General features: G+C 35.1%; 1 protein-coding gene across 3 annotated transcripts; it reads left to right on the top strand.

The window, feature by feature from the left end:
* The first annotated feature begins 36 nt into the window (after positions 1–36).
* On the top strand, positions 37–13,829 carry LOC144437555 (serine/threonine-protein kinase PRP4 homolog). Of its 3 annotated transcripts, XM_078126516.1 has the most exons (16): positions 37–102; positions 1,161–2,003; positions 2,252–2,581; positions 3,556–3,914; positions 4,480–4,556; positions 4,904–4,982; positions 5,329–5,476; positions 5,958–6,095; positions 6,712–6,865; positions 7,328–7,442; positions 8,036–8,274; positions 9,873–9,963; positions 10,268–10,364; positions 11,818–11,917; positions 12,596–12,652; positions 13,039–13,829. In XM_078126516.1, the coding sequence occupies exons 1-13, from the start codon at positions 44–46 to the stop codon at positions 10,279–10,281; spliced, it is 2,646 nt and encodes an 881-aa protein (XP_077982642.1). In that variant the 5' UTR covers positions 37–43; the 3' UTR covers positions 10,282–10,364; positions 11,818–11,917; positions 12,596–12,652; positions 13,039–13,829. The 3 variants fall into 3 exon arrangements, with proteins under 3 accessions (XP_077982642.1, XP_077982641.1, XP_077982640.1); XM_078126515.1 differs by having other exon boundaries at positions 10,268–11,917; XM_078126514.1 differs by having other exon boundaries at positions 9,873–10,364.
* Positions 13,830–18,917: the final 5,088 nt, after the last annotated feature.

Here is an 18,917-nt window from a genome sequence, read left to right as displayed (position 1 = left end):
TGCATCCTGGGCGAAATATGTAGGCACAACGTTTTATAATAAAATGGCGACGCAAGTACTAAGTGGAATGAATGCAGATACTGCCGTGGTAGTATCCGACAGGTAAGACTCTTTTCCACGAAAATATATATCTAATGTGTTACCCTATAAGGGGATAATTCCGAACGTCATAACGTTTTCGTTTTTATTCGAAATAATGTGTACTTTTTGAATGAGGAAAGTCGGATAACGTTACAGGTTGGTGTGTAGCGGAAGTTAAACACGATATCGATACAAACTGTTCATCACGAATGCTGTTCATTCCCATTATTGTCCGAATCAGTCACTTTCGTCGTAAAGAGAGACATATCGATGATAATTGCCAACATATATTTGGTACTAACATGTTCAGAAAGTAAAATTGATACATATTTTTTCTATGAGACAAAGGAAACCAAGCAAGTGGAGGTAAAAAAGCCATTGGCAAAAAGGTCAAAATGTACTTGCAAAGTGACCTTGACCGTTATTCACAGTTTTTAGGGTCAAATTTCAACTAAATTTGATCAAAATTCATATAGACTAGTCAATGAATTGTACTTGTACAAATGTTAACGTAACACATGGATATTTCACACTTTCATTTTCTGTGAATTGTGAAAAATTGTATTTATTTTGATAGCAAGAGAACTCGGCACATGGGAGAAGAACTCACCTTTTAATCCCAGGGGAGGCATTTATTTGATACATTTCTATACATGTATATATTTGTGATATTTGCATTTACTTCACTTCAGACACAAAAGCCACGAATTCCCCCACAGACTGAGTTCTCTTTCATTCTGAATTTCCTGAATGAAATTTGTCATTGGTAAGAATGGAAATTCCCACTGTCTGTGAAAAGTAAATTCGTCTTGATGTATGACATTGTAAATTTCTTTGAAAAATCTGTTTCACTTCCGTAATACTTACTTGAAGAAAATTGAAAACATAAATGAAAATGAGGAGACGGTTCTATTTAAAGGATCAATTATGGTACATTAACCTGTACAAGGGGGTGGGGGTGACAAAATATATCATAGTTTGTTGTCCATCAAACCATGCGTATCATGGCAAGTATATAATAATATTTTGAGTCATAAATATTTCATCATAAATTAAACCTTACTTTGTTGTACCTACAGTGATAGCCAATCAGATGAAGAGGCAGAGGCAGAGGCAGAGGCACAAGAAAACAGTGTAGATGTCAGTGAAAGTAGCACTGATAAGGAGAGCAAGAAACGTAGCCACAAAAAGAAAAAACATAAACACCATCATAAGAAACATAAACATCACAAACACTCAGGGGAAGATGACAGAAAAAGGAGACACAGACATAAACATAAAAAACACAAATCTAAAAAGACAGAAACATCAACTTCAGATCATTCCTCAAAAAGACTGAAAATAGACCCTGAAAAGACTGATCTTGATGTCCTAGAAAAACAAAAAGCTCTGTTGCAAGCACAGCTAGCAGCTTCAGGTAATGTTATAGACTATGAACACAAGTCAGCTATTTCACTTATAGCACAAGGATATCAGTCATCAGAAGATGAAGAAGGACAAATCAATGAAAAAGAAAATCATGAATCTCAGATTAAATCTCACTCACCACAATATAACAGGGTAAAGGAACGTGAACACAGTCCGTCAGCATATAAACATAAACGGTCACGTAGTAAGCGAAGTAAAAGTCCATCACAGGAAAAAAGTAAATCTAGATCCAGACGAAGTAGATCACCAAAAGATAAAAGGAAAGCTGATAGACACAGTACATCTCCTAAACGAAGGAAGCGTAGCAGGTCAAGGAAAAGAAGTAGGTCTCCTAGGAAAAGGAGCAGGTCTCCAAAGAGAAGGAGTCGATCGCCTAAACCAGAGAAAATCAAAAAGAGAAGTAGAAGTAGATCTAGGAGTAAGTCTCCAGTAAGGAAGACTAGATCACCACCCAGACCATCTAGATCTCCTAGAAGACAAAGCCCACCACCAAGGTAAGTAAGATGGTGAAAATCTACTTAAATATATTTCTAAGAAGAGAACAAACAGGAATTACTTATCAAAGATTTAATTAAGGCCCTACCTTGAACTTTTTTTTTGGGGGGGGGGGGGGGGATCTGGTGCCAATGTGTAGATTTGATTTTATCGCCATGGGACTTTTGAGTCTGATGTATGGCAAGCAATGAACTCAACTCTCATGAGACAGAATACTCAAAATGATTTACATTTTTGTCTTTCATAGGAGAAATTCCCCAGTGAGAAGAAGAAGTAGATCCCCCATGAGGAGGTGGCCAGAACAACAGTCAGATACCAGATTGAAAGCCAGAAATGAAAGTCACTCACCAAAAAGACGTCTGATAAGAAGCAGGTCTCCTATGCGACATGAACATAGGATGCGACCAAGATCACCGTTACGTAGGCCTTTCAGACGCAGTAGATCACCTAGGAGTAGGCGAAGCCGTTCTAGAGATAGAGGCAGAAGACGACGACCAAGCAATAAAGAAGATAAATATAAAGGCAGTCTGTCTGAGGGTTTGGGATTACAACAGAAAGATGAATCGTCAGAGGACGAGTAAGTCATTGAGTACTTTGAATATTTTATATTGAATGCAAACTTCTATCATATTGAGAATTGAATGTAACAGCACCCATTATCCATGGGTTTTAATTACGTGCCGTGGTCTAAGCAGATTTGTCAAATTCAAATCTCAAACCAGTTTGTACAGCCTTCTGTTTCACGAGAAAATCTAGTTAAATACAACAGAATAAACAATTCTATTGTAACCTATCCCAGATTATTTTATTTGTTTATTGTTGACTACAGTGCGTTTTCTACATTATCAATGCATTCGAACAGGAGCAAACAGGAATTACATTTATGATGAAATTAACAGGGAATATGATTTCTCTTATGGCATTGTGTACCCACTTGTATCTTGATTTAATACTCTGTGTGTGTGATGAAATGTTGTGAAGCCAAGAAATATACTTCCTCTTAACATTGCTTATGTACACTACCAGTGTGCCCTCTAATGATAGCCAAATTATGCTGCTGTGGGTCAGTATGTACACTACCAGTGTGCCCTCTAGTGATAGCCAAATCATGCTGCTGTGGGTCAGTATGTACACTGCCAGTGTGCCCTCTAGTGATAGCCAAATTATGTTGCTGTGGGTCAGTATGTACACTGCCAGTGTGCCCTCTAATGATGCCAAATTATGTTGCTGTGGGTCAGTATGTACACTGCCAGTGTGCCCTCTAGTGATAGCCAAATTATGTTGCTGTGGGTCAGTATGATAAAAACTGGCATTTCTTATGAGTCACCATATAGTAAGAGATAGGGGAACACCAAATTTTGGTGCTTCACTAGAAAGTGTGTGTGTTAGTGGCACGTCAAATTGGCTTAGAGGGTACACTATGCACTGTCATACATCATGTCACAATGTCTCGCATTAATACAGAAATCAAATTGTTGTTATCATGACAGTTATAAATAACGTAAAGTCAATAATCATCAGATTTCAAATTTGTTGATATTTTTATTTTAGGATCCAAGATATTGATCTTGAAGAAGAAGAAGATGAGGAAACAATAATTGAAAGAAGGCGAAAACAGAGACAAGAATTACTGAAGAAGTTGAAAGTAACTGATGGTGAAGACAGTAATTTATCAGGGGCAGGTTATTCTGAATCACCATTTAGTTTTAGTATGAGTCGAGCAGACACACCAAGAAGTGGAGGTGAGTCTTCAAGTTCACCTGAAGACAATGGACAAGATAATGGTGAAGATGAAGACGCTGCAGCATCTGGGATTGATTCTGATTCTGATAACAGTATAAATTTTGACTCTTCCATGAATGATAAACTGAAGTCACTGGAATTTTACAGAGGAACACATATCGATGAAGGTTAGTTCACATCCTCTCTCCTCCTTCCCTCCACCAACTGTAAACGAATAAGTATGCTTCATAAGAATCATAGTATCAGTATTATGAATAAAAACTAAAAATGAGTACTTTGCTTGAAATGTCTGTTTAACCAGTCACTACAGGATTGTTTTATCAACATATTATACATCTTATAGTATTACAGTATAACCACTGAATAGATTTGGGGTAACTGTGTTCCTATGAAGTGATATCATTCATTGCCATTGATTGAGCCAACCTCCCTACATGTTGCCAGTCTGACTATATCCTGTCAAGTCAATAACATTTGTGAAAACCTGTACCACCTTTGCTACAGAGTGAAAACCTGTACCACCTTTGCTACAGAATGAAAACCTGTACCACCTTTGCTACAGAGTGAAAACCTGTACTACTTTTGGTACAGAAAACACACAATATTTATGTCTGATTCTATATTTGTTAGTTCAAATCTGTTCCTGTTGGATCCATATCCATAGCTTTGTAACAATCTTAAATGTAACTGACTACCACATACTATATTCATATGTTTTTGATTTTCTTGCAGAGGGCAATAAGAAGCCAACAGCTGACATTGGGGATATCTTTGCTCCAGAAGATGATATCTTTAGAGAAAAAACAGATGTGAGTAATACTATTTGTCAAAATAAACTTTTGAATGGATGAACTGACACAGTCAAAATACATGCATTTATTATAAAATATCATACAAAGTTACAGATTGTCACCTATATATATAAATTGTCTCTGTGGTGTGTTTCAAACGTGTTTGGCTTGTGGTATGTTTCAAATGTGTGAGTTTTGATTTTGGTATGTTTCAAACGTGTGTTTGGATTGTGGTATGTTTCAAATGTGTGAGTTTGGATTTTGGTATAAATGTATTTCAATTGTGTGTGTTTAAGTTGACATGTTATGGTTGCACAACATTCCAGGGCAGTCCTTGTAACCAAATATCACTATTCATATTTCAGAGTCCAACTATGTTTGTACGTAATGTGAAGGAAAACCCAAATCTAACTGATAACTGGGATGATGCTGAAGGATATTATCGTAAGTATACTTCATTACAAATATTCTTTTAATTATGTTGATACAAAATGGAAGGAACTCTCTGTGTGTTCTACCCAATTTGGTTTGTCTAAAATGTGTGTTCTATACCCAACGGTTTGGAACTCAAGTAAAAATGAAGGAAACTGTGAAGAAAAAAGTGTCAGATTAAACAATAGCTTTGTTATTTCTACTCAAACTAATTACAATAACTCAAATATTTGGCTAAGAATGTCAAAACTATTGGAAATATGCAGCAGATGGTAAAAACAAAAATAGGAAAATAATTGAAAATATTGATATTTGATCATTTATATTGTAATATCACTTGTTTTTATATACTTTACAGGTGTCAGAATTGGTGAACAGCTAGACAAGAGATATAGTGTATATGGCTACACTGGCCAAGGAGTATTCAGTAATGTTGTCAGGGCAAGAGATATACTTAGAGCAAACACTGAAGTAGCTATCAAAATTATTAGAAACAATGAATTAATGTAAGTATATGTACAGTTTTAGATTTTTTATCAAGAGATTTTCAAAATGTAGACCCCCGAAGGTAGTGCTCTTTGTAGGAAGTTTCATAGCATTGGTTCTTGAAGTGGAAGATCACTTTTCTATTGAGAGTGGGGTTGTAGGATTCAGCTGAAAATATAGTATGATTATTTAGATTCAACTGAAAATAAAGAACACTAGTAAAAATAACAAACCTTGTAGTATGTTTGTATAGAGAAAAGGAATTATTTCATTAGTGTTGACTTAATGTTACACATAAGATATTCATTGGTTCTGACTTGATAATGTTGGTAATGACAACTACTTTAATACTTGTCAATCTTGGTATCAGAGGTAAGAGAATATACCTTGTGTGTTTCTACGTCAAAACTGTTTGTATATCGTCAGACATGTACTTGAAGTGATGTCAGTCTCACCTTTATTGTATTGAACTATGTTACAATTTGTCTTGATTCATTACAGGCACAAGACTGGATTGAAGGAGTTGGAATTTCTGAAACGATTAAATGATTCAGATCCAGACGACAAATTCCATTGTCTACGACTATTTCGACATTTCTTTCATAAAAATCATCTGTGTATGGTGTTTGAATCATTACAGTAAGTTACTGTAACTATTTCATATTGTTATTTTATCAGTTTCAAGGCATCAAACATATGGTAATGAAACTGGTTAGTTAAAAAACTTCTGAAAAAATGTACAGCTATCAGATTTTGAGAGATTTGAGCCAACTTGTAAATTCTAAGTTGAGAACACAGTTATGTCACAGAATGGATGTACCATATGTTTGGACTGTTCCATTAAAGTGAGACGAGAGAAATTTGAAATTGCTATCTGAATATGAAAGCTTTGCAGATGAGAAAACTTACTTTGTAAACTCTGGACTGAAATAAACATGTATTATATGGCCAAAGAGCACATATAGGATAAACTCATGAATCAAAAAAATGTTAAGTTAGGGGGTCTAACCCCATTGACATATTTTCACTAGCTTTATATCAAAACCTTAATGACTTAGCATAATGACAGCTATGTATTTATTAGATGGTCATCCACTGCTCTTTCTTCATGTTTAGTTCAGAATTGACCACATATTTTTCACCATTGTTTTTTAAGAAAAAACAACCTGGTAAAAAATACAAATATGATTTTAGGACTGTTAATTGACATTCACAGCAAGGCGTTCGTAGATTTATGTTGTTGTTCTAATTTCAGTATGAACCTCCGTGAGGTGTTAAAGAAGTACGGTAAAGATGTAGGTTTACATATCAAAGCAGTGCGTTCTTACACCCAACAGTTACTACTAGCTTTGAAACTACTCAAACGTTCAGGTGTACTACATGCAGATATTAAACCTGATAACATATTGGTAAGTAGATGTTTTCATTCACCAGTTTTGGTTTCCTTATACTGTAAATCAATTGTACAAATTTCATCATTTTAATGTCAAGAACTTTCAAGTGTAATTGGACTTTAAAGTTCTTGGTATGTTTGCATCGAATGATGTGTGAAAAGATTGTAAAAGTGGATGTAGATGATAAAGTATAAGGGGGGAACAAGAACATTGGCATTACTGACCTAACAAGTATTTGGAAATCAGTAGCTTTGGCTCCAATGTCAGTCAGGAAGAGTATTGATGACATTTCCAAAAGGAACTAGTTGATGACAACTGGTACTGCCCGTCATACATACATTTTCTGTTCTGGATTCAGATATAGACACTCATACATGGCATCTATGAATGCATACAGTGTCAAATGAATTCTGAAATGACTACTGCCCTCTAGTGGCCAATAATCCTAGCATCTCATACATATATTTTTCTCTGTAGGTAAATGAAACCAAGTTGGTTTTAAAGTTGTGTGATTTTGGATCGGCGACTATGAGAGCAGATAATGATATTACTCCATATCTTGTCAGTCGATTCTACAGGTCACCAGAAATTAGTAAGTTTACCTTATGTATTTCAGATTGAAATAAATCTGCTATCTAAACATCATAGTGTTATTTTGTTTACATCTTCAATATAGTCTACATCATGTAGAGTCCTATGGGAATGTTTTTGACTCTTTCCGTTGCCACTATGCCCCATCTGGAATGTCACAAAATGTGAGCCAGTCTACACCTTCAATTTACTAAAACACAGTCACCAGTTCAGTGTTATTGATAGAAATGGATAAATGAAATGAAATAAATAAATAGTTTCTGTTGACTGCTTCCATCATTTTCTCTTACTCAGCACAAAGATGTATATTTTCAGCAATTTTGAAAGTCCCTGGATGTAATTGCAAAATAGCAAAATTTTCCAAAGCAATGTATTGAAATTGAATACTGTAAATTGTATAGTAATATTTAGGTACAAGTACGTCGACTAGTTTCACACCATGAGTGAGCTTTTTTTATGAAATTTAAATTAAATGGAACCTTAAACAAACCAAAAACCATCAACTGAAAATTGTATCGTCTTGCTAGTAAAAGATGGATTGCATTGTAAAAGAAAAAAGTCTATAATTTGTAATACCATTTGTTTTAATTTCAGTAATGGGTATGAACTATGATTATGGTATAGATTTATGGAGTACTGCCTGTACATTGTATGAACTGTACACATCCAAGATTCTATTCCCTGGTAAAACCAACAATCATATGTTAAAACTTATGATGGAACTCAAAGGCAAAATGCCAAACAAACTGGTTCGTAAAGGAACTCTGAGAGAACATCATTTTGATTCCAGTTACAATTTTAAGTTTGTTGAAGTGGATAAAGTAACTGAGAGGGTGAGTAGTTGTTATTGTTAGTGTATTTTGTATGTGTGCAGTGTTTTGGCTAAGGTTTGGGAACCGCGGTAACAGATAGAGGGAAAATATGGTAAAACTGGTTCTAATACATTTGCTAGAATTTGGGTGGGGAAACCCAGTACAATGCCATGGAAACTTGGGTAGATTTTACATACTTACCACCCTTAGCAAAGACACTGATGTGTATCATATCACCTTTGAAGTTTGGAAGTGACAGTCAGTGTACAGGTACTGACTAGTGAAGCATGTTAATGTTTGGTGGACTGTTACCCTAAATATTCATTATTTTTGATAAATCAAATGAGACATATTATTATTTGTAAAATACCAATGAACTTTCAATCTGATCTGGTCAATGATTCTCATCAGAAGAACTGTCCCTAGTTATATGAACACTGCCTTCTAGTGGTCAGATCTAAAACTTTAAAACTGTGGTGACATTCTTCTCTAGAGGATTGTGGACTAGGACAGGTCAAAAGCTCAATGATGTAACCCGTAATAAATTTGACTGTATATCAGATGACAATGTGAATGTTTCATGTCAGGGTGTGTTTCTTTTGCAATCTAATGTTAAAACCATTACAGACAAGTGTTGTAGTGAAACACACATCCATTCTGTTTTCAATTCATAGACATTCGATTCAAAGAAAATATTTGTAGCAATAATGACAGATGTGTTGTCATTTCGTTTGACAGACTGTGTGTGTGTGGGGGGGGGGTATTTGTGTGTGTGTGTGTGTGTGTGTGTGTGTGTGTGTGTGTGTGTGTGTGTGCGCGTGTGTGGTGCATGTACTGTTTATCATAACTACCTGGAGAAAATCATAACCATTGTCACAAACGTGCAGAACATAGTATTTTGAAATAATTCTTACTACCAGACATGTATATAACTATGAAGTGTAATAGAGACATTGTTGACTACATGTACTGGAATGTAAGTTTGCTATACTGTAATACATGTCTTGATTCAAATGAGCTAAGTCAATGGTCATCTGAGTATACATGTTCTATGTGAGCATGGAATTGATAATATCTTACTTGTAGATCCAGTCAACTTACCAAGGCAAGTATACTAACATAACATTATACTGCTTTTATCAATGGCTGACTTAGAATTCCACAGATGGCTGTGATCATTTCTGTAGTTTGCTTAGGCAGTATAAATCCATTTATTTCAAAAAAGGAAAGCACATCAGGTTGTATCTTTCAAATGCAGATTGCATAGTATATCCATAGATTTAGCTTTTTGTCTATGACTTGAGGATTAGAATTGTCAAAATAATTGCTGTAAAAGTTAAAGAAACATAGAAAAATTCAGAGAATTAAAATCTGTAAATGTTACAGTACTAGGACCAAAATAGGTGAAAGTAAGCAGTTAAATGGTTGTTCTCTGCCACCAGATATTTGTAAATTATAACATCAGGATATAAGTAACTTTAAGCCAAAATATCAACATTTTGTGAAATAGTCAGAGAACAACTATTTACTACTTATGTACATTCAGAGATATCCATGTTTGTGTTTTGCTAGATTAGAAAGTGTTTGTAATGATTTTATTGTGTCTTTATATTTTGCAGGAGAAGGTGACTGTGTACAGTACTATCAACCCTAATAAAGATTTGCTAGCAGATCTGATAGGCTACCAGCGACTACCAGAAGATCAACTACGTAAAGTCCAACAACTAAGAGATATGCTTGATAAAATGTTAATGTTAGATCCATCCAAACGACTTACCATCAATCAAGCTCTTTCTCATCCATTCATTCAAGAAAAGATGTGAACTGAATGAACTGAAAAGCAACACCAAACTCATTTGCGAGAACATACTTTGTCTCACTAAAACGTCTAACTTTTACAAGTTTTTTAGAAATACTTTTTGAACCATTTTTTGTTCTTTGATGTATGATGTGCAAAGAAAGCCTCCAAGGGAAGGTGATATATAAATGACTGTTTTTGTTTTGTGACTAATAGGACTCCAAAGGTAGTAGGCAGTCGCTGAAGTTGTGAACTGGTCTATGTAATCCACTGCCTGCAATAAGATCTCTGCAACCATCAAGATCAGTGTCAGGTACAGTCTCTACTGATTGCCTTTCACAGTTCACTTTGTTGACATCAAAAATGCAATCTCATGTATTCTTCAAATCGCAAGATAAAAGTGTACAACTATAACCACCTCAGTTTTGTGAGGTTCCTTCTTTTTTTCACTTGGAAGTTTCAAACGTTTGATCATGAAGCATTTTCAAATAATGAAGTGCAGATTTTTACATGTATACTAATCATTGTGGTGGGTGAGATTGTTGTTATGTTTTTTCAGCTGGTAAGTTGCATTCTGTTTTCATTTCCAATGTTACACCCTTGACATACTTCTATGTAGGCAGAGAATGGATACAATATGCCATGTTGTGTCAACTCATAGTACTTCTGTGATGTTACGAACAATAGGAACGCTAGTATCAATGTAACTAGACAGTTTATCCAGACAAAAAGTCAGTCATGATTTGAATTTTAGAAAAAGTTATTTTGTGTTTAAAATGTTTGACTTTATGGTCACCTTTAAAACTAGTTCTATTTTGATAAAAGACAAAAAGTCAGTCACATTTTGAATTTTCGAAAAAGCTATTTTGTGTTACTACTAATTAGACTTTCTGGTACCCATTTACCCAAAAGAACTTTCTATCCCTTTGTTTCCTAGCATCACAGATATTAAATGTTTTATGATAATATCATTTTATTTGAACTACATTGATGAGAAGCTTTATAAGCAAAACCCTTTAGTGTGCTTTTAGCAGAGACTGTTACCATACCATGTTGATAACGATGCAACTGACATCAAGATGTAGTATTTTGACATACATTGATGTTCCTTGGTAGTGTATTCCCATGCTTACAGCTTAGAAATAAAGACATATCTGCTGTTTTATGCACAGTACTTGTGATTGTTGATATTTTGTAGTATTTAGAAATACTGTTTATGTTGGGTTAGTCCATTATTGTCAGGGGAGCGTGGCTCTCTTGACTTTGCTGACTACGTCCTATCATACACAGGGTACTGTAACTACTTGGTTCCTTCCTTATAAACCAGGGTAGAATGTGGAAAGACTATAGAAAGCTGGTATCATTCAGTTTATTTTGAAATCATTCACACAGTCTAATATCGATGCATAGTTACAATGTTTATCAAATAAAAACAAAATATTTGAGTTTGTTGATAAAACTAGAATAAGTCCAACTACAATGCATAGGTGGATCTCTCAACTTGAAGTTGAACTTGAAGTGAACAGTGAGTGAGATGATGAAGCAACAACAATTTGTTTATGTTCTATCTATAAGCGTTCTATCAGATAGTGTGTGTGTGTCAGTTAAACTGTGTGACCATCAAGATGTACTATATGCTGGTAGCTAGGTTAGTCTACCTATAGACTCTAGGGTCTACCACATTCCAAGGGAGTTTACATCTATCAATACTCTATCCAGCCACCATAGATTAACCATTATGCTATGCTTTTTCTTTTGTGTTGGAGATGTATAACGTTGAGAGAGTCCGGAGACAAGCTTGTGAAGCCTACATCCACTATTCAATGTGTGATTGATAGCAGTTACTAGGTCAACAAAGGTGTTGTGGTATGTGCTGTTGACAAAAAAACAAAAACAAAACACAAGGGACTTTGCCATGGAAATAAGGCTATTTGCATGTAATGTGATGGTGCTTTATGTTTGTGTTTCTGCTTTCTTTACGTTGAATACATTTCATGTTTCAAGAAGTATAACGCATTCATGTTCTGTTACTAAATGTAGTATGCAATGTACAAAAATAACATTTTGCCATACACTACTGAAATATTAATATGAATATGAAATTTTACTGATGAGAATTGATTGTAACAAATTATCAAAGATAGTAAGTGATGTCACTAATCAGTTTGGTTGTACCTTCATCGAAATGTAGATGTAACTTTCCTGTAAGCCATTGTATCGTTTTGAGACATAAAATCAGGTTAAAGGTTAATTCATACTTTGACTCCAGAGGCCCTTTTATTTTCTTGAGACTATTTTCATATCATCCCATGGTAGATTTCTGCTTTGTAGTACATCACAACGTACACATTTCCCCTATCAGTGCAGAAAACACAACTTTTGGTGTCCACACTGTTCCTTTGTAATATTCTAACAACTTGAAAGAGCAATTGAATAAGAGATGACAGAAAGACTTTCAACTATTAGTTATTGTAGGATGTCTACATTTTGTACTATTATACCCATATACTAGACACTGTGTCTATTTGCTTACCTTGTAACTAGGTAGCTGATGACTGCAGAGCTGGTAGCAGATGGCAGATCAAGAACCAAGACAATAAGGTTGACACATAGTGTAAAACATACTATTTTACACAAACTTTGATTTCATAGTCAAAGCATTCACTACAATCCATAATATGCATGTCACTCTCACTGTGTGAAAACAAATCTTTTAAAAAGTGTTTCAAGTGCTGCTGCTAATAAAATGACTTTGCTAAAATATTATGTAATATACAATTTAAATACACTTGTGTATCTAAAGATACTAACATAGTTAAATAACACATTTACTGTAGACATCTGTTTTGTATTGATATCAAATGCAGATTAAAGTACAACAGAGCTTTGTCACACAATAGTTGCAGTCTTCAATACCTTATTTTATTTGAAGTATGAACTGTACTGATTTGTTGCTTTGGTTGTTTCTCTACTTTTAATGATTGCAGGCAAGGCAAGTACAAATACTTGAGTGTTATTATATTGAGAGGCATAGAATTGGACCAAGCCATGTGGGCATGCACTGAAGAACTGTAGGAACATACTATGCAACAAGTACACAGCTAGGTAGGATCAAAATAGCCTTACGCTCATTGATACACAAATCAAAACAAGTTTACCATATCTTTCAGCTTTAGTACAAAACTCATTCATCATCTGTCTTACTTAAAGCAGATAATTCATTATTTACACCATATTTTGAAATGCAATAATTGTTCCTGAATTGGAATGTGATTGTAAATTATGTGTTTATATAAGTGACAGGGAAAAGTTGGAACTATGTGTGTTGAAGTAAGTGCAAAGTTGGTCCTGCAGAGCTGTGTAGTGTTTGTGAGTAGTTTTCTGTTTCCACAAGATACAGTTCCATCAACTTGTCACTGAGTGTTATCAAAGCACACATAGCAACCATTGAATGATACAGCCACCATATTTGACTTGCATTGTACTTTTGGTAATTGTTCTACCTTGAGTACAGTGGGCATTGTGCATGCTATTGTAGTCGTGTGAAAATTTATCTAGGATGTGGATAGATGCTATTAGCATCTCGGACCCTACACGAGTGTAGGGTCTATAGTAGCCTTGAGTAACTTTTGATACTGTAAAGGTAAAGTGAGATTAACTGTATGTATCTAAAAGTTCATATCCAATTGTGGTTTGTTGAGCATCATGTTTGATGTGTGTGTTTTGATGATTTCACTCAGAGTGGCAAGTTAGACATGATGTCTTGATGTAACATAGAGGTGGGGGGAGGGGAGTTGAGTTGTAGAGGTGGGGGAGGGGTAGTGAGTCAAGTTATCTTTGTTGCAGCATAGATTTGTAATTTGGGGGAGATTGGTCTGCTGGTATTAATTCATTGCATTGAAATGTGTTTTCACATCAAAGTACTGAAAATTGTTGTCAAACTAAGTTTGTAATGATGGAATTTCACACATGGGATGGAAACGTAGAGTAAACTATTTGCATATCAGTAATAAATTTTATTATGAATACAAAATTTGTTGTTACAATATGTCTACCTCAGTAGTCATGATAAAACAAATGTAGATATTTGGTTGCATATATATTGTTAGTAGACAGATTCCAACTGACAATCTCAGATTGAGTTAGTCTGTATACAGATTCCAACTGACAGTCTCAGATTGAGTTAGTCCGTATACAGATTCCAACTGACAGTCTCAGTTAGTCAGTATACAGATTCTAACTGACAGTCTCAGATTGATTTAGTCTGTATACAGATTCCAACTGACAGTCTCAGATTGAGTTAGTCTGTATACAGATTACAACTGACAGTCTCAGATTGAGTTAGTCTGTATACAGATTCCAACTGACAGTCTCAGATTGAGTTAGTCCGTATACAGATTCCAACTGACAGTCTCAGTTAGTCAGTATACAGATTCTAACTGACAGTCTCAGATTGATTTAGTCTGTATACAGATTCCAACTGACAGTCTCAGATTGAGTTAGTCTGTATACAGATTCCAACTGACAGTCTCAGATTGATTTAGTCTGTATACAGATTCCAACTGACAGTCTCAGATTGAGTTAGTCTGTATACAGATTACAACTGACAGTCTCAGATTGATTTAGTCTGTATACAGATTCCAACTGACAGTCTCAGATTGAGTTAGTCTGTATACAGATTACAACTGACAGTCTCAGATTGAGTTAGTCCGTATACAGATTCCAACTGACAGTCTCAGATTGAGTTAGTCTGTATACAGATTCCAACTGACAGTCTCAGATTGAGTTAGTCCGTATACAGATTCCAACTGACAGTCTCAGATTGAGTTAGTCCGTATACAGATTCCAACTGACAGTCTCAGTTAGTCAGTATACAGATTCTAACTGACAGTCTCAGATTGATTTAGTCTGTATACAGATTCCAACTGACAGTCTCAGATTGAGTTAGTCTGTATACAGATTCCAACTGACAGTCTCAGATTGATTTAGTCTGTATACAGATTCCAACTGACAGTCTCAGATTGAGTTAGTCTGTATACAGATTACAACTGACAGTCTCAGTTAGTCAGTATACAGATTCTAACTGACAGTCTCAGATTGAGTTAGTCCGTATACAGATTCCAACTGACAGTCTCAGTTAGTCAGTATACAGATTCTAACTGACAGTCTCAGATTGATTTAGTCTGTATACAGATTCCAACTGACAGTCTCAGATTGAGTTAGTCTGTATACAGATTCCAACTGACAGTCTCAGATTGATTTAGTCTGTATACAGATTCCAACTGACAGTCTCAGATTGAGTTAGTCTGTATACAGATTACAACTGACAGTCTCAGATTGAGTTAGTCTGTATACAGATTCCAACTGACAGTCTCAGATTGAGTTAGTCTGTATACAGATTCCAACTGACAGTCTCAGATTGGGTTTGTCAGTATACGGATTCCAACTGACAGTCTCAGTTAGTCAGTGGACTTGTTGTTTTACAACTTTTGTTGATGAAGGAGATATATATGCATCATTGTGAATGTTACAGGTGAATCAGAAATCTAAACTAATGTTGACATGGTGTTTATTAAAGAATATCAGCAATGATGAATGCATGTACATGTAAAGATGATTCTACACTGAATCCAATGGCTACAGTTTGTATTTATCTGTATACATCTGCAATAAATGAGTTCAAGAATGACTTTGAATGTTTGATTACGTTTCACATCATGGTATTTATCTGCATTGTTACATAGTAAAATTATTCAACTGGACACAGTCACTTATCTTGTGTGATACAGGAACTGTGAATTGGGGGATCATTTTGGTATTTTGAATTTGTTCAATTTGCATATCAGTCATTGATGGATATTATAAAGGAGATAATTATTTCAGGAAATGAAGGAAAATCAGAATAAAACACCATAGAAAATCATCTAGAATGATTTCTGATTGAATCCTGTTAAATTATGTACCATAGAGGGCGACAGACAACTGCGTAGTGTCAGCATTAATATTTAGTCCAGAACTCTATTCTAAAAGTTGACTTGTTTAGATATAGCTTATGATACTATCAGGTAGATTTGTTAAGATTTGATCTTTCTGTAGACTGTAAGATACGTCGTGATGTTTCGCCCTCACCGGCCTCCTCTCTAGGGGTTGGCTGATGTTTGAGGATGCCCTGTCACGGCATACCTTACAGACTAATCTTTCTGTAGAAGCACATTTTAAACAGAAACGTTCAGTAGAATTCTTTGATTTGTTAAAATACTGTTATTAGAAAGACTTTTATCAGTTAATATCATACCAGTCAGTTGTCAGTAGTTTCATGGTATTTTCTACTCGTTTCCTTTCTAGTTGTGATATGACATGCTATCATTTGTCTAGTTATGACAGCATATAAGGATACATTTCATGTCTCCTCAGCAAAAGACTTCACCTCTGTAAGAGGCTGGATTGTTGACCAGGCAAGCAAGTAGAGAGAATGTTTTGTCAGGTCACTCCTCAGCCCACTATGGAGGTTACACAATACTTCATCAAATTCTCTATTGTTTTACATTTACATATTATAAAAGAGAAATTCTACCATCTATTGCTCAGCATTGAAAGCTAGAAACTGAAGATATTTACCATAATACTAGACTGTAAGATACGTAGTGTCATTCCGCCCTCACTGGCCTCCTCTCTCCCGACGTGAGAGGGGTTGACCGATGTGTAAGGGCGCCCTGTTACAGAGTACCTTACAGACTTCTGTAATACATTCTCAAAGGATCCATATCATGCAAAATACATTTTTTTATGATGTGTTGTTGACTGTAAAGCTAATGTAGACTATGAAATATAGTCATTACGAGTAATATTGCTCTTACAGTCTATACAACTGTATGGACTTTAAACTAGTACAGCCACCAGTGGTTGTATTTGACAGTCTACAGCTGATCAGTAAAATAGACATGTAATATGCTGAGGTGACATGGGTGATAATATAATGGTGTCATATTAATCTGAAAGATCCAGTCGTTGGTCTACTTATTTAACCATTCTCTACCCCAGATATGGAGCATATTACATAAGCAGACACAACGACAGATCTTTCAGGCTAGCAAAGTGTGTGCACAGACAGTATTACTGTAGTACTGGTACAATGCCAACCATATACTGTTGATAGATGGTACTCCAAGGTGATGTCTTTGTGCATGCTTTGTGGTGTATTAAAAACAGACATGTCATATCTTGTTTTCTATTTCATCCTAACAGTGTTACAACTAGTTCCAGTTTTCATCCAGTTAATAAAAAATATTGAAAATTGAAGTGATGACTGTGTCTGTATCCAATAATATTATTATTATCAGTGTCTGATTGCAGGGTGTCTTTGTCAGTGTGTATAAAACTGTACATACATCAACCCATGTTGTCTGATTGCAGGGTGTCTTTGTCAATGTATAGTAACTGTACATACATCAACCCATCTTGTCTGATGGCTGGGTGTGCGTGTGTGTGTGTGTGTATGTATATACAGTATGTGTGTGGATGGATGGATGAATGCATACATATGTGTCTAATGGCTGGGTGTGTGTCACTCGGTCTGTATCATGGACTGATTTTTAGATCTACACATTTCAGATACCAGTCTGCATACCAGGGATTAGTCTTTCCTATTGACTTTGTTTTCTGTATTGCTGTTAATGATGGATTGACATAGCTGTCTGGGAATTGTCAAAGTATGTAACTTTGATTCAAACTCTCTATATATCTCCATGTACTTGAACAACAATGGTGTCTATATCAACACTAGATGTAATGTTTGTTGATAAAAAAAACAACTTTTTTTTTCTTTCCAACAATGGAAATTGTCTCCCAAATTCCTTTTTGTCCAAATACTTGTATAAAGGTATGTATGTAATTGTATAGTTATGACATTGTGAAATAGTTTGTAAAGATTTGTACAACAAACCACAGACAAGTAAGTTTTTACTTGTCTGTGAACAAACACACTTCATACATCGCATATATTTAGTATTGAGGAAATCAATGTTAGCTGACATTCCCAAAGTATATTTGAAATTATTACACATGGTATTGGAAAGTACAAGATTTACCTTGTGATGTTCCTATTAAACTATAGTACAACTACTGATATTGCTGTAATGTGTTGTCACATATTTGATTTGGAGAACAGGCCCAGACACATTTCCCCTTATGTCCACAAGTGTAAAAGGTTTTGAGTAGTGTTAAACCTGCACTAAGTGCAACTGGAACGTTTCTTGAAACTGTTTTGTTAAGGTATAATATCATACTCGTAATATTGTACTCCCTGTACAGTATTGAATCACCTGTGGGTAAATATACTTGTGTAGCTGTACACATAGTATGATGTAATACATTCAGACGAATTGATTTTTTTGGCCGCAACAAAACAGCGCCCTCAACGGTGATCATGATTTCAACCGCTTACTGTATTTAATACTTGTGGATACAATTGACTGTTACATGTAGTGTCTAATTATTGTTAATTTTAACAATTTTCAGTAAATAAACTTGATTATGAAAAAAATATTACTCAAGTTACAGCTACAGCAGTTTTTAGTAGTACTAGATATTTCACAATATCAGTGTACAAAAGTATTAGTAGGATACCTTGTCCTGTATAAATCAGTATTTGATGTACTAATGGTATACACTTCAACTTTCACACAAAATCATCTGCATATAAACAAGTTTATTAAACAATTTGAGATCAGCCGTTTTTACAGTGCTAAATTGTACAGGTAAATAAAATTACATCACATGTAAAACTGTCCATCAGCACAACAAGAGACAAACATACATAGGTAGCTAGAAGGCTAGAATGGATGCAGAGAGGACACAGCCTGGTACT

The sequence above is a fragment of the Glandiceps talaboti genome, chromosome 7, assembly GCF_964340395.1.
Source record: "Glandiceps talaboti chromosome 7, keGlaTala1.1, whole genome shotgun sequence".
Taxonomy (NCBI): Eukaryota; Metazoa; Hemichordata; class Enteropneusta; family Spengelidae; genus Glandiceps; species Glandiceps talaboti.
Note: the sequence above shows the minus strand (reverse complement) of the source record. Positions and strands in the feature narration are given on the sequence as shown.